Consider the following 12,324-nt stretch of genomic DNA (forward strand, 5'->3'; position numbering starts at 1 on the left):
AGAAGGGTCCCAACCTGAAACGTCAGCTTTCCTGCTCCTCTGATGCTGCCTGGCCTGCTGTGTTCCTCCAGCTCCACATTGTGTTATCTCTGCCTCCAGCATCGGCAGTTCTTACTGTCTCTGAGACCATTAAAGCTTATCTTGGTACCAAACTAGTTGAGAATATAGATGAGAAAGTTGTGTGTGGGAATGGTTGGTGAAAGGTAAATTTGCAAATGATGTGAAGATTGGCTAGGTGGTTGACAGTGACGAAGAAGGTCTCAGATTCCAGGAGGATATAGATAGATTGGTCAGATGGGTAGATCAGTGGCTGATGAAATTTAACCCTGACAAGTGTGAGGTGATGCACTTTGAAGAAGTAACGAGGAAAGGGAGTCAATGAATGACAAGACACTAGGAAGCTCAGAAGCAGAGCGGTATTGGCATGCTTGTCCATAGACCTGAAGGTGGCAGGATAGCTTAATAGGATTTAATGATTAAGAAGGCATGTGGGACACTTGCCTTCATCAGTTGTGCCACAGCTTATAAGGTTAGGGAGGTTATGTTGGAGCTGTACAAAACTTTGGTTAGGCCACCATTGGAGTCCTGTGTGCGGTTCTGTTTGCCACACACTGTAGGAAGGATGTGATTGCACTGGAGGGGGTGCAGATGAGATTCACAGGATGTTTTCTGGGTTGGTACACCTCAGCTGTGAAGAGAGGATAGACAAACTTGTTGTTTTCTTTAGAGCAGACAAGCCTGAAACAGGAACTGATTTGAGTTGTATAAGATTGAGAGGCATGGACAGGGTGATTAGGCAGTAGTTATTCCCCTTAGAAGGGTCAGTAACAAGGCGTCATCATTTTTAAGGTGAAGGGCAGGAGTTTGAAGGGGATTTGAGAAAAACAATTTTCACCTTACGTTTGTAGCGTTCTAGATTTCACTGCCTGGGAGAGTAGTACAGGTTGGAAACATCTCAATCTTTACAAAGTACGTGGATGACCACTTGAAATGTTATTACATTCAAGGCTATGAGGCAAGTATTGGAAAGTGAGATTGATGTAGATACGTAGGCGCAGACTCAATGGGCCAAAGGTCTTGTTTTGTGTTTGTATGACTCTAACTCTGTCAATAATGTTAATTATTTCCATGCACAACAAACAGCAAATTAATTTTACATTACAAAGCAAGTAGTTTCCAATTATAGAAGATTGTTTATTACATTTTTTGATTTCTTCTAGATTTCATCACCCAATCCCTCTGTACTTCAGAGAAATGAAACATATGCTTCTCCTGGATATCAACCCAACTACCCTGCATTTCCGCCATATCCATCATATCCAACATACCCAGCAGCACCACAACCCTCAAATGCTCATCCACAAAATGCCAGCTACCAGAAGTCAGTTGCTGCATCATCAGTGGCTTTTGCCGCACAGAATACTGGTGCTGCAAGGCCTCCTCCGATTTCACCCTACTCTGTCATCCAGCAGCGTCCTAATTCAGTTTATGTTTTCAACACACAAAATCCTGCATCAACATACGTTGTCAACCAGCAGCAAATTGCACCAGCATTTGTTGTTAACCAGCAACATTCTGCACCGCCAGTGGTTCTGATTCAGTCTGGCAATGTTGCAACAGGAAATCATATAACCAATGGTTATCCAACAGCAATGACCCTCCACCAATCTGCAAAAAATCTCTCCAAAGGTTTAACAAATATTGTCTTGTCTAATGTAGAACGTGCAATTGACTCTCAACCAAGAAATAAGGTACAAAAAGTTGTATTGCATTTATTATTTACTTGTCAGACATTTCTCAATTTCAACCTTATGTTTCAGAAATACAATTTAAGTTCAAATTTATTGGCATTTTAAAAGGAAGTATTTTTTAACCTTGTTGATTATTGCTTTGTTGTTGTTGTTGAAGATCCAGTCATATTTCCAGTCATAGAGCTCTACAGCATGGAAACAGATCCTTCGGTCCAACTCGTCCATGCTGACCAGATATGCTAAATTAATCTAGTCCCATTTGCCAGCATTTGGCCCATATCCCTCTTAAACCCTTCCTATTCATATACTCATCCAAGTTGCCTTTTAAATGTCGTAATTTAAGTAAGGCGTTTGATAAGGTTCCCCATGGTAGGCTCATGCAGAAGGTACGGAGGCATGGGATAGGGGGAAATGTGGCAGATTGGATTCAGAATTGGCTGATGCTTAGAAGACAAAGGGTGGTAGTGGACGGAAATTATTCAACATGGTGCTCAGTTACGAGTGGTGTACTGCAAGGATCTGTTCTCAGTCCTCTTCTATTTGTGATTTTTGTAAATGATTTGGATGAAGGAGTGGAAGGGTGGATTAGTAAGTTCATGGACGATACGAAGGTGGGTCACATTGTGGACAATGCGGAGGGCTGTTCTAGGTTACAAAGAGATATTGATAGGATGCAGAGCTGGGCTGAGAAGTGGCAGATGGAGTTTAACCCTGAAAAGTGTGAGGTAATTCATTTTGGAAGGACAAACTTGAAAACAGAATACAGGGTTAACAGAAAGATTCTTGGCAGTGTGGAGGAGCAGAGGGATCTTGGGGTTCATGTCCACAATTCCCTGAAAGCTGCCACCCAGGTGGATATAGTTGTGAAGAAGGCGTATGGTGTGTTAGCTTTCATTAATAGAGGGATTGAGTTCAAGAGCCGTGAAGTTATGGTCCAGCTGTACAAAACCCTGGTTCGGCCACATCTGGAGTATTGTGTCCAGTTCTGGTCGCCTCGTTACAGGAAAGATGTGGAAGCGTTGGAAAAGGTGCAGAAGAGATTTACCAGGATGTTGCCTGGAATGGAGGGAAAGTCTTACGAGGAAAGGTCGAGAGAGCTAGGGCTTTTCTCTTTAGAACGACGAAGGATGAGAGGTGACTTGATAGAGATGTACAAAATGATCAGAGGTGTAGATAGAGTAGACAGCCAGAGACTTTTTCCTAGGGTGGAGGTAGCTATTACGAGGGGGCATAGTTTTAAAGTGAGGGGAGGTAGATATAGGGGAGACGTCAGAGGTAGGTTCTTTACTCAGAGAGTGGTAGGGGCGTGGAATGCATTGCCGGAGAGGGTAGTGGAGTCGGCCTCATTAGGGGCATTTAAGTGGCTATTAGATAGGCATATGGGTGATAGTATAAGGTCGGGGTGGAGGTTAGATAGACCTTAGGATTAGGGTAAAAGTTCAACACAACATTGTGGGCCAAAGGGCCTGCACTGTGCTGTACAGTTCTATGTTCTATGTAATTATAACAGCATTCATCACTTCCTCTGGCAGAACAATGCCAACAACTTAAAGTCTTAAGTTTCTTTACAGAGACAATAGAAATTGAGTCAAAGAAGCAGATATTGAGGTATATAAAATTATTGGATCAAAGAGATGACTTTAAAGAGGGCCTTGATGAAGGAAGAGATAATGATGACACCCATGTTTATAGGAGGGTATTCCAGTGCATGGGTTTTAACTGTTTAAAGCACAATTAACAATAATTGCATAGACAAAGGAAATGTGTAGAAGAGGCCAAAGTCAGAGGAGAAATGGAAGCTACAGGAGATTGCACAGATGGGGGAGGATCTTCCATAGATACTAATCCAGTATCCAGCATGGAAGACACCAGGAGACATGTTGAAAGAAAAATACAACCTAATAATAATTGTAACTCATACAAATTTAATAGTAGAAAGAAACCATAAATGCACAGAACCCATTCAAAATATTTCAGTCTCAAATGGTTAATCATTTTAAACCTAATCTCAGCTCTTCTGTTCAGACCCCACATTAAAGACTGCTAATCCTTTGATAATGACATTATTATTGCAGCTTTCAGGGAAATGTCAACAAAAAACTTTATTGTAACCGCATGACTTGATGTTCCTTTCTTTCCAAGTTCATGCCTGTCAATCAAAAGACCAGCAAAGGTTTTTTTCCCTCTTACTGACTGTTGCAGCCTGTTTTGTTTAAAGTGCAAAACATTTTAAACAAAACTTCAGATTGTGACAGTTATACAGACCTTATCTACTCTAACCACCACCTTCAGGAGTATTTGCATCTTCTCCATTTAATGTGTGAGTGCCACATTACTGATTAAGGCTGCTGCCACAGCCAAAATGAGGTCTGTTTGAATACAGCACTGAGCTCAAAGGCTTTGCTAAGTTTAGCTTTCTCACTTGTACAAATCATGCCTAATCTCCTCTCACTGACAAAAATTGAATCAGTTGTAGATGGGGTAGGTTTCCATAACCCGACAAAAATTGATTCTGTTGTAAATGGGAGACACAAGGTGCAGAGCTGGATGAACACAGCAGGCTAAGCAGCATCATAGGAGCAGAAAGGCCTGCTGTGTTCATCCAGCTCTGCATCTCGTTGTCTCGGATTCTCCAGTTCCTACTATCTCTGTTGTAAATGGGGTAGGTTTCCATAACCAGGTACTATATGTCATTTTTAAGCTCTGCAAAAATCCACCCCTTAATTTTGGATGAGCTGATGTTCACAGCACCTGGCCATCCTCTAATTTACCTCGTATTTGTACGGGCAAGTTAGAAGTAACAATAGATGGGCTGATATAGGAACAGAGATGGGTAATCTTATCAAGTCAGAATTATTGGCGGTAAAGCGAAGTTGGATTCAAAAGCATGGTATGCACAGGACATTTAGTTAGAAACAATCTGAACCTTAAACAGCTGCAATCAATATTGTGATTTCAGGATTTAAGTATGCATGTAAAAGCTAACCTTGTGTGCAGGTGATATCGCCAAGAGGCACCATGTGAATAGGAAGGTGAGGAGTTAAGTAAAAGTCCTTGAGATACTTCAGATGTATTAGGGTGTGGGTGCACATTGAAAATTTCATTTCTGAAGGGCATCACTGGAACTTGTTGCCTCCAGAGTTGCAGTTTTCAAAGCAGAGAGGTAACAGTTCCATTAAGCTCCTTGAGCAGCTTGTAATTGGGCAGGGGAGAGCCAGAAGGTGAATTTTATTAGCCAAACCTGAACAGTTGGTGCACACTAAAGAATAGCTATTGGGTTTAATGCTTGGAGCTGCAGAGTTGGTTTTTGCCAACTAGTGGTTTAGCTCAGTTTTCTGGACACTGATGCTTCCATTCTGTAGAAATCCAGCTGCCTCTTTTGTGGAAGGTAGTGGCAAGCCCCTTCATACCGCCATCGACCTTTTGATACTGCTGTTCCAACAGGTAGTTTCCACCTTCTGGCAAAACTAGAAGTTACTAATTGAGCTCCAAGCTCACCTCCAATCCAATGAGGGCATTAACAACATTTTAAGACTGTGTTGGATTTCCCAACCCCATTTGAAAGTCCAAATCTGGGATGACTGTTTGACGCAGTGATAACGATTCATGTGTCAGCCACATGATTGTGGTTTCAAGCTCTACTTCAGAGAAGGAGTATTCCTTTGAGATCACTCATGAACCTTGGGCATCCTCTTCCATAGGCTTTCTTACCCCTCTTTAACCAGGATTGCTTTCAGACTGCCTCCTGCGCTGACAGTGTGTTACTGTTGTGGCAGGAACGATGTCACTCTGTTTTACTGTATGAGCAGTCATTTCCTGCAGACCTCCCAGATGTTTAATTGGACCTAAATGTTAATATTAACTGAACATCCACACAAGTGTGTGCACATAGGCTGAATGCTCAATAAGCAGCATTCCTGCATGAGATTGAACGTTGATTCTCTTGCACATTACTAACATTTAGCACTGCAAACGGTAGAATATGAATTTGTCTGTGGTTATAATCTCTCGCACTGCAGGTGGCATGGGGATTTTTTTTGAGGGGGGGAATGGGTGAGGTATAGGTGATTGGAGGTGCAGGTGTACAGCAGGCTTGAAATTAAGCACAACTCTGTAGCAATGGAAAACAAATTGGCCACCTTGGGCTACTCTCGTCTACCAGTTAATGACTAGCTGAGAGTAGAGAGAAGGTAATAACTCATTCTGTTGATTGGTAAAAGATGTATGATGAAGGAGGTGGGGAATGGGTTGCTATTGCCTTGTGATTTCCTGAATGGACAACTTTATCATGTTAACACTGTATCTCTGCCCTATTTCAGGGGAAGAAAGTAACTGTTATGACTGGAGGAAGTCATGTGGTCATATACAAGTAGATGAAAATGGAATTAACTGCAGTGTGTACAGACAGCTCTTCGAAGAATATTGCCTGTTTTGTACCATATATGACATGCATAATTGTAAACTCCTGTAGTTGCATTAGTCAACAAATTCATAGCTTAAAGTGGAAGACTTTCTTCAATTTAATCTAAAGCATATAATATAAAAAAAATGTAAAATTTTTGAGATTAATTTTGTAGTACTATGTAACTTCTATCAATAGATGCAAATTGTAGAACTATTTTTGCAATAGATTACCTGAGGAACTATACTGTACAGATAATTTGAATGATCGTAAAGATTTTAAAAATACATATGGGCATCAATATCACAAAGCAGCTTAAAATCCAAAATCTTCAATAAAAATATTGAATTGTTTTTATTTTGAAGAAATAAAGAAACTTGTCTTAAACTATTCATAATTGCTGACTGTAACTAAGACTGCAACTCCGCAAAATGTTGAGATAAAAGTGGCTAAAGTGGAAAATAGCACAAAATACATGATTCAGTAGTCAATGTTCTAAGTATCCACTATCTCTCTAGCACTGTTGTCTTTCAAAGAGCAATTGAAGTGTTATGTTATATGCTCAGGTGAGTAGCCAAATTTAGCAACTCATGGAGCATTTGTCTCTGTTCAATGATTTTAAAAATCTAGTGTATTTAATTTCTGTCCAAAAATTATTCATCTTACTTGTTTTGAATCTAAAACTAGAAGGAAACACTGAATCAACTGTTAGGGAAATTTGCAAACAACAAAAGCTACTTATTGACACATCAAACCAGGCAATGCCCTAACATTATTGCTTAAAGTATTAAGGTGAATTTGAACACGTACAGGAATTTAATAGAAGAATTATGTTGATAGGAACTCAAGGGAACAATCATAGTTTTTAGAAGTTTTAGTGCAGTTAATATAATTGCAATTTCTAATATACTAGGAAAAACAGAATCATTAATTCAAAGTCAAGATGTAGGCTGCGGTTGGACAAATAAAATGAGGAGAACACATTAGTGTAGCCAATTTGTATTCTAATTTTGCTTTGCATTTGGGAGCAGTACATTAAGCTCTGTGTTTATCCTAGTGTTCATTAACATGCGCATTGATTGATATACGACAGTGCTATTGCGACTTTAGAAAAGTGATCTTTTACTGCACTGTTTGGAACTTTCATTCAACTAATCTCAGCCTATTTTATGTTATAAACATGTTAAATTATGTTCAGTAAATTTAAGTATGGATAGGTAATAATTTAGCTTTAAATTTTTGAGGGATTAATGCAGTTAAAACATGTTTTATTGGTCAAATTAATAGCAAAATAAAATAATAAGCCAGACTAGGTAATGATGACTATGAAACTACCACAATATTTTAAAAACCCACTCATTCACTCATGTCCTTTAGGGAAAGAACTGTGCTGTCCGTACGAAGTCTGGCTCGTGTGTGACTGCAGACCCATCGACCATAAGATATAGGAGCACAAGTAGACCATTCAGCCCATCAAGTCTATTGCCATTCAATGAGATCATGTCTAATCCAATTCACTTTCCTGCCTTTTCCCTATAATGCTTGATTCCTTTAGTGATTTAAAAATCTGTTTCTCTTGGCGTTGAATATACTCAACAACCTAGCCTCAATAGACCTCTGAGAATTCCACAGAATCAGTACTCTGTGAGAAAAAAAATTCCACCTCATTTCTGTCTTAAATCTGTTACGCCTTATTCTGAGATTATGCCATCTGGTCCTAGGCTCTCCCACAAGGGGAATCCCATTCTCCGTTTCTACCCTGACAAGTCCCGTAGGAAACTTGTATGTTTCAGCAAGGTCATGTCTCACTTATTACATTCCAGTATAGATCCAACCTACTCATCATTTCCTCATAAGACAATCCCTCCATAGCTGGTATCAGCCTAATGAACTTTTTCTGGACTGTCTTCGATGCCAATAATAACTTTTTTTCGATAGGGGCCCAAAACTGTTCAAACTATTTCAGCTGTGGTCTGACCAGTGCCTTGTATTGTTTTAGCAAAACCTCCCTACTTTTATACTCCATTCCTTTTGAAACAAAACTCAACATTCCATATACTTTCTCTCTTTGGATGCTTGCTTTTTGTGATTCATGGATAAGGACTTCCAAATCCCTCTGTAGCTTTCTGCACTCTTTCTCCATTTAAATAATATTCTGCTTCTCTACACTTTGTGCCAAAGTGCACACGCTCACATTTTCCCACATTATATTCGATCTGTCAACCTGCTTACCTGTCTGTACCCTTCTACAAACTATGACACCCCACCCATTTTTGTCATCCATGAACTTGAGTATTGTTCACTCACTTTCTTCATCCAAGACATTAATATATATTGTAAATAATTGTCGCCCTAGCACTGTGGCACCTCTCCTAGTTACAGGTTGTCTTCCTGAAAATGCTCCCCCTCCACCCCTTAGCCCAACTCTATCTTCTGTTCTTTAGCCAAACTTTATCTATAGTACCTCCAACACTATGGGCTTTGTTAAGTAGCCTAACATGTGGTATCTTACTATCTGAAAATTTAAAATATATTACAACCACTGCTTCCACTTTATCTATCCTGATTATCACCTTTTCAAAGAGTTCTAGTAAATTTGCCAGGCATGATTTTCCCTTTGCTGCAGTCATGCTGATTCTGCATGATTGTAATGGATTTCCAAATGATCTGTGATATCTTCTATAATAGAATCTAACATTTTCCAAATCACAGATGTTAAGCTAACTGACCTGAATTTTGTTGTTTTCCCTTTTTAAATGGAAATGTTACATTGGCAGTTTTCCAATCCTTTCAGACTTTATCTGAATCTAAGGATTCTTGGAAGATTTTTATCAGTGCATCTACTATTCCTACAGGTGCATCCTTAAATATCCCAGGATGCATCCCATCAGGCCCAGGGGACTTACCATTCTTTAGCCCCATTAGTTTCCCCAGCACTTTTTATTTCTCTAGTGATACTTACTGTATGTATTTCCTTTTCCTCCTTTGCTCCTTTATTATTTAGTAAGTTTGGAATACTATTAGTGTCTTCTACTGTGTAGACTGATGCAAAGTATTTATTCAACTCCCCTGTCATTTTCTGGTTCCTCATTTATTATTTCTCCATCTTGTTCTCAAAGGGGCCTATGTTCACTTCGGCATCTCTTTTCATATATTTAAAGAAGCTCTTGCTGTCCATCTTGACAATACTTGCAAATTTACCCATTTTGGTCATATTTTGTTGCTTTTTGAAATTTTCATGATCCTCTGGCTTACCACTAATCTTTAACATACAATGTGGTATTCTTTGAAATTGATGCTATCCTTATCTTCCCTGGTTAACCATGGTTGGCTAATCCCTTCCTAAAATCCTTCCTCCTCACTCTAATACATCTTTGCTGTGAGTCATAAAATATTTTCGTAAACAACTATCATTATTTCTCATTTGCCTTTGCTACTAAACTCCAGTCCCAGTTCAATCCAGCCAGTTCTTTGCAATTACCCTTATTTAAGTTCAGCATAGTTTTATTCTGAACCAATTTCCCTCTGTCAAACTGAATGCTAAATTCTACCATGTTGTGGTCACTATTTCCTAGGGTTCTTTTACTCTGATGTCATTTATTAAACTTACCTCATTACACTTCACCAGATCCAAAATGGCCAGATCCCTGGTTGGATCCACAACATATTTTTTTTAGGAAAGTGTCCCAAATACAGTCTATGAATTCTTCCTTTGTGATCTGATTATCTCAACCTACGTGAAGATTAAAGTCCCCCATCATTAATGTACTGCCCTCTTTACATGCTCTTCTTATCTCCTGATGTATCCTTTGCCCTGCTGTACAGCTACTGTTTGGGGGCCTATAGATTATTCCCACCAGTGTCTCCTACTTTGTTGTTGTTTCTTGCCTTCACCCATATAGATTCTACATTTTCCAGTCTAAGATCACTTCTTGCTATCGTATTTATTCCATCCTGTACCAACAATGCCATTACACCCACAGCAATCTTTGAGTCATGCTTTTAATTCCTTGACTTTATTTACCCTATGTCATTTTCCTATGACTCGGGTCATAATCCAGATATGATTACGTTGGAGGTTCTGCTTTTTAATGTAGCTCCCAACTGTTCAAAAGTGTTCAGCAGAACCTTTTTTATAATTCTGCCAATGTCATTGCTACTAATGTGGATGATGACTCCTAGGTCCCCCTCCTTCTCCAAGTTCTTCTCCAGCCCCAGTGAGATAGTCCTTAATCTTGGCATAGGGTAGGCAACACCGTCTTTGGACCTCCCTATCACAACTGCAGAGATCAGTATCTATTTCCCAGTTATTTTGTCCCCTACCACTACTACATGCCTATATCCACCCCCACTTGCCCACTTGAATGGCTCCCTGTACCAAAGTGCTATGGTCAGTTTGCTCATCCTCCCTGTAGTCCCTATTCCTGTCCACACAGCTGTCAAGAACCTCGTAACTGTTGGTTAATTGCAGGGGCTGAGACTCAATGTAATTGACTTTTAATTGCCCCCCAAAATGGCTAGCCAGTTCTTCAGTTGTATCAAACATTTAAGAAAGACAAATAAGAATGAAACCCAGGCAGAGCATTGAGCAGAGCACTGCTTATGACAAAGATACAACCAGCTTCAGCAAATTTGCAAAGGCCTCTTGGGGGGCTAGTGCTAAAATTGGGAGAGGCGTGCCTCAAATGAATCAGACAACAGCCTGACCCAGTCATATTTACAGAATCCTATCTCTCAGCCAATGTTCTCGTCTTCACCATCACCATCCCATATGATCAAGGGTTGAATAGCTCTACTCTTTGTCCTTCCTTTGTTTGACCACAACACGTTTTGTTTATTTGGAAAGGATATATTTACTAACAGTCACAGTTTCTTGAGTTCAATAAAGAAAGAGGTTCGCTTGATTACACTTGAACAGATCTGAGTAAAATAATACACTGAGCATGGGATTTCACACACAAACGCACTTGAAATTCTCTCTTTCTCTCACTTGCACACACTGACACGCACAGTGTGGAAACTTGGTTAAATTACAATTCATAGAGGTTAAAATAAGTTTACAATCTGTGTGATTTGATGACTTGGCTGGCATTAGGCTGAATCCATTGTTCTTCCTGCTTTCCCTCTGTGGTCTTTTATTCTTAGCTAACTGGCAGATGATCTACCTGTTCTTCTGAAGATGCCGAATAATGTATGTCCTACAACAGTTGTGTGGATGAAAATATGCAACATAGTAATTAAAATTGCACCTTTCTTTATTTTCCTTTCAATTGCAACACAATTTGAACACAGTTCTGAAGAAGGGTCACTGGATCTGAAGTGTTAACTCTGATTTCTCTACAAGTGCTCTCAGACATGCTGAGATTTTCCAGCAATTTCTGATTTTCAGCATCCGCAGTTCTTTCAGTTTTTTTACAATTTGAACGCCGTTGGTCTTTGATGCGTTAATGTGCTTTACAGTGATATAAGGTACAAGGTTGTCTGTCCTTTTGGTCATCATGGGGGGTAGTTTGCTGCCATCATCCTCTTTTAGTAAAGGGACCTACTGGTGTGGTACAGCAAAACCACCTCTCTTCGAACAAGGAGAGCCTCCCATATTACAACAAGACTTTGGGACTGACGTGAAAAACAATTTCTTCACCAAGAGAGTGGTGAGTTTGTCAAATTCTTTGCCATAGAAAGTGCTTGAGAGCAAAGTATTGAATGTTTTCAGGGACGAGTTAGATATAGTCCTTAAGGAAAAGGGATTGAAGGGTATGAGGAGAAAGCAAGAATAGGGTACAGAGTTGGTTGATGAGACAGGATCAGATTGAAGTAAGGAGCAGGCCCTTGGGCTAAATGATCTACTCCTGCTCCTGTTTTCTGTGATTTTACTTAGCTTAATGCATAGCCGTAACTTGATTCAAAATAAACTGATATGATAGAACAGGGTTTCCAAAAATGCAGTCATGAGCCCAAACAGCAGTGGCTGCTGTGGAGTTCTGACTAACTTATAACAGCTGCACCCTAAACGTAACAAACAGGTCACCACTTTCAGAGAAGTTTAGGGACATGGGTGCCTCTTGATTACAAGGCTGAACCTGTGATTTACTGTGCCAAGTATGGCCTTTGTTGCCTTCCATTATCATTTGAATTGTTAAGTGTGCACTGGAAATGGAAAATGGTTGTAAC

General features: G+C 39.8%; 2 protein-coding genes across 2 annotated transcripts in view; one reads left to right on the top strand and one right to left on the bottom strand.

Moving 5' to 3' along the window:
• Window positions 1–6,545, top strand: part of LOC109921005 (leucine-rich repeat extensin-like protein 5) — a 52,499-nt gene extending 45,954 nt beyond the window's left edge. The window contains exons 3-4 of the mRNA XM_048614595.1: window positions 1,221–1,751; window positions 6,071–6,545. Coding sequence (XP_048470552.1) covers window positions 1,221–1,751; window positions 6,071–6,124 — 585 coding nt within the window. The 3' untranslated portion in view covers window positions 6,125–6,545. The remainder of the gene's footprint in view (window positions 1–1,220; window positions 1,752–6,070) is intronic.
• Window positions 6,241–12,324, bottom strand: part of LOC109926938 (maternal DNA replication licensing factor mcm6-like) — a 36,810-nt gene continuing 30,726 nt past the window's right edge. The window contains exon 10 of the mRNA XM_048608104.1: window positions 6,241–6,276. Within this exon, the coding sequence (XP_048464061.1) occupies window positions 6,241–6,276 (36 nt within the window). The remainder of the gene's footprint in view (window positions 6,277–12,324) is intronic.

Source organism: Rhincodon typus, chromosome 2 (assembly GCF_021869965.1).
Source record: "Rhincodon typus isolate 14 chromosome 2, sRhiTyp1.1, whole genome shotgun sequence".
Taxonomy (NCBI): Eukaryota; Metazoa; Chordata; class Chondrichthyes; order Orectolobiformes; family Rhincodontidae; genus Rhincodon; species Rhincodon typus.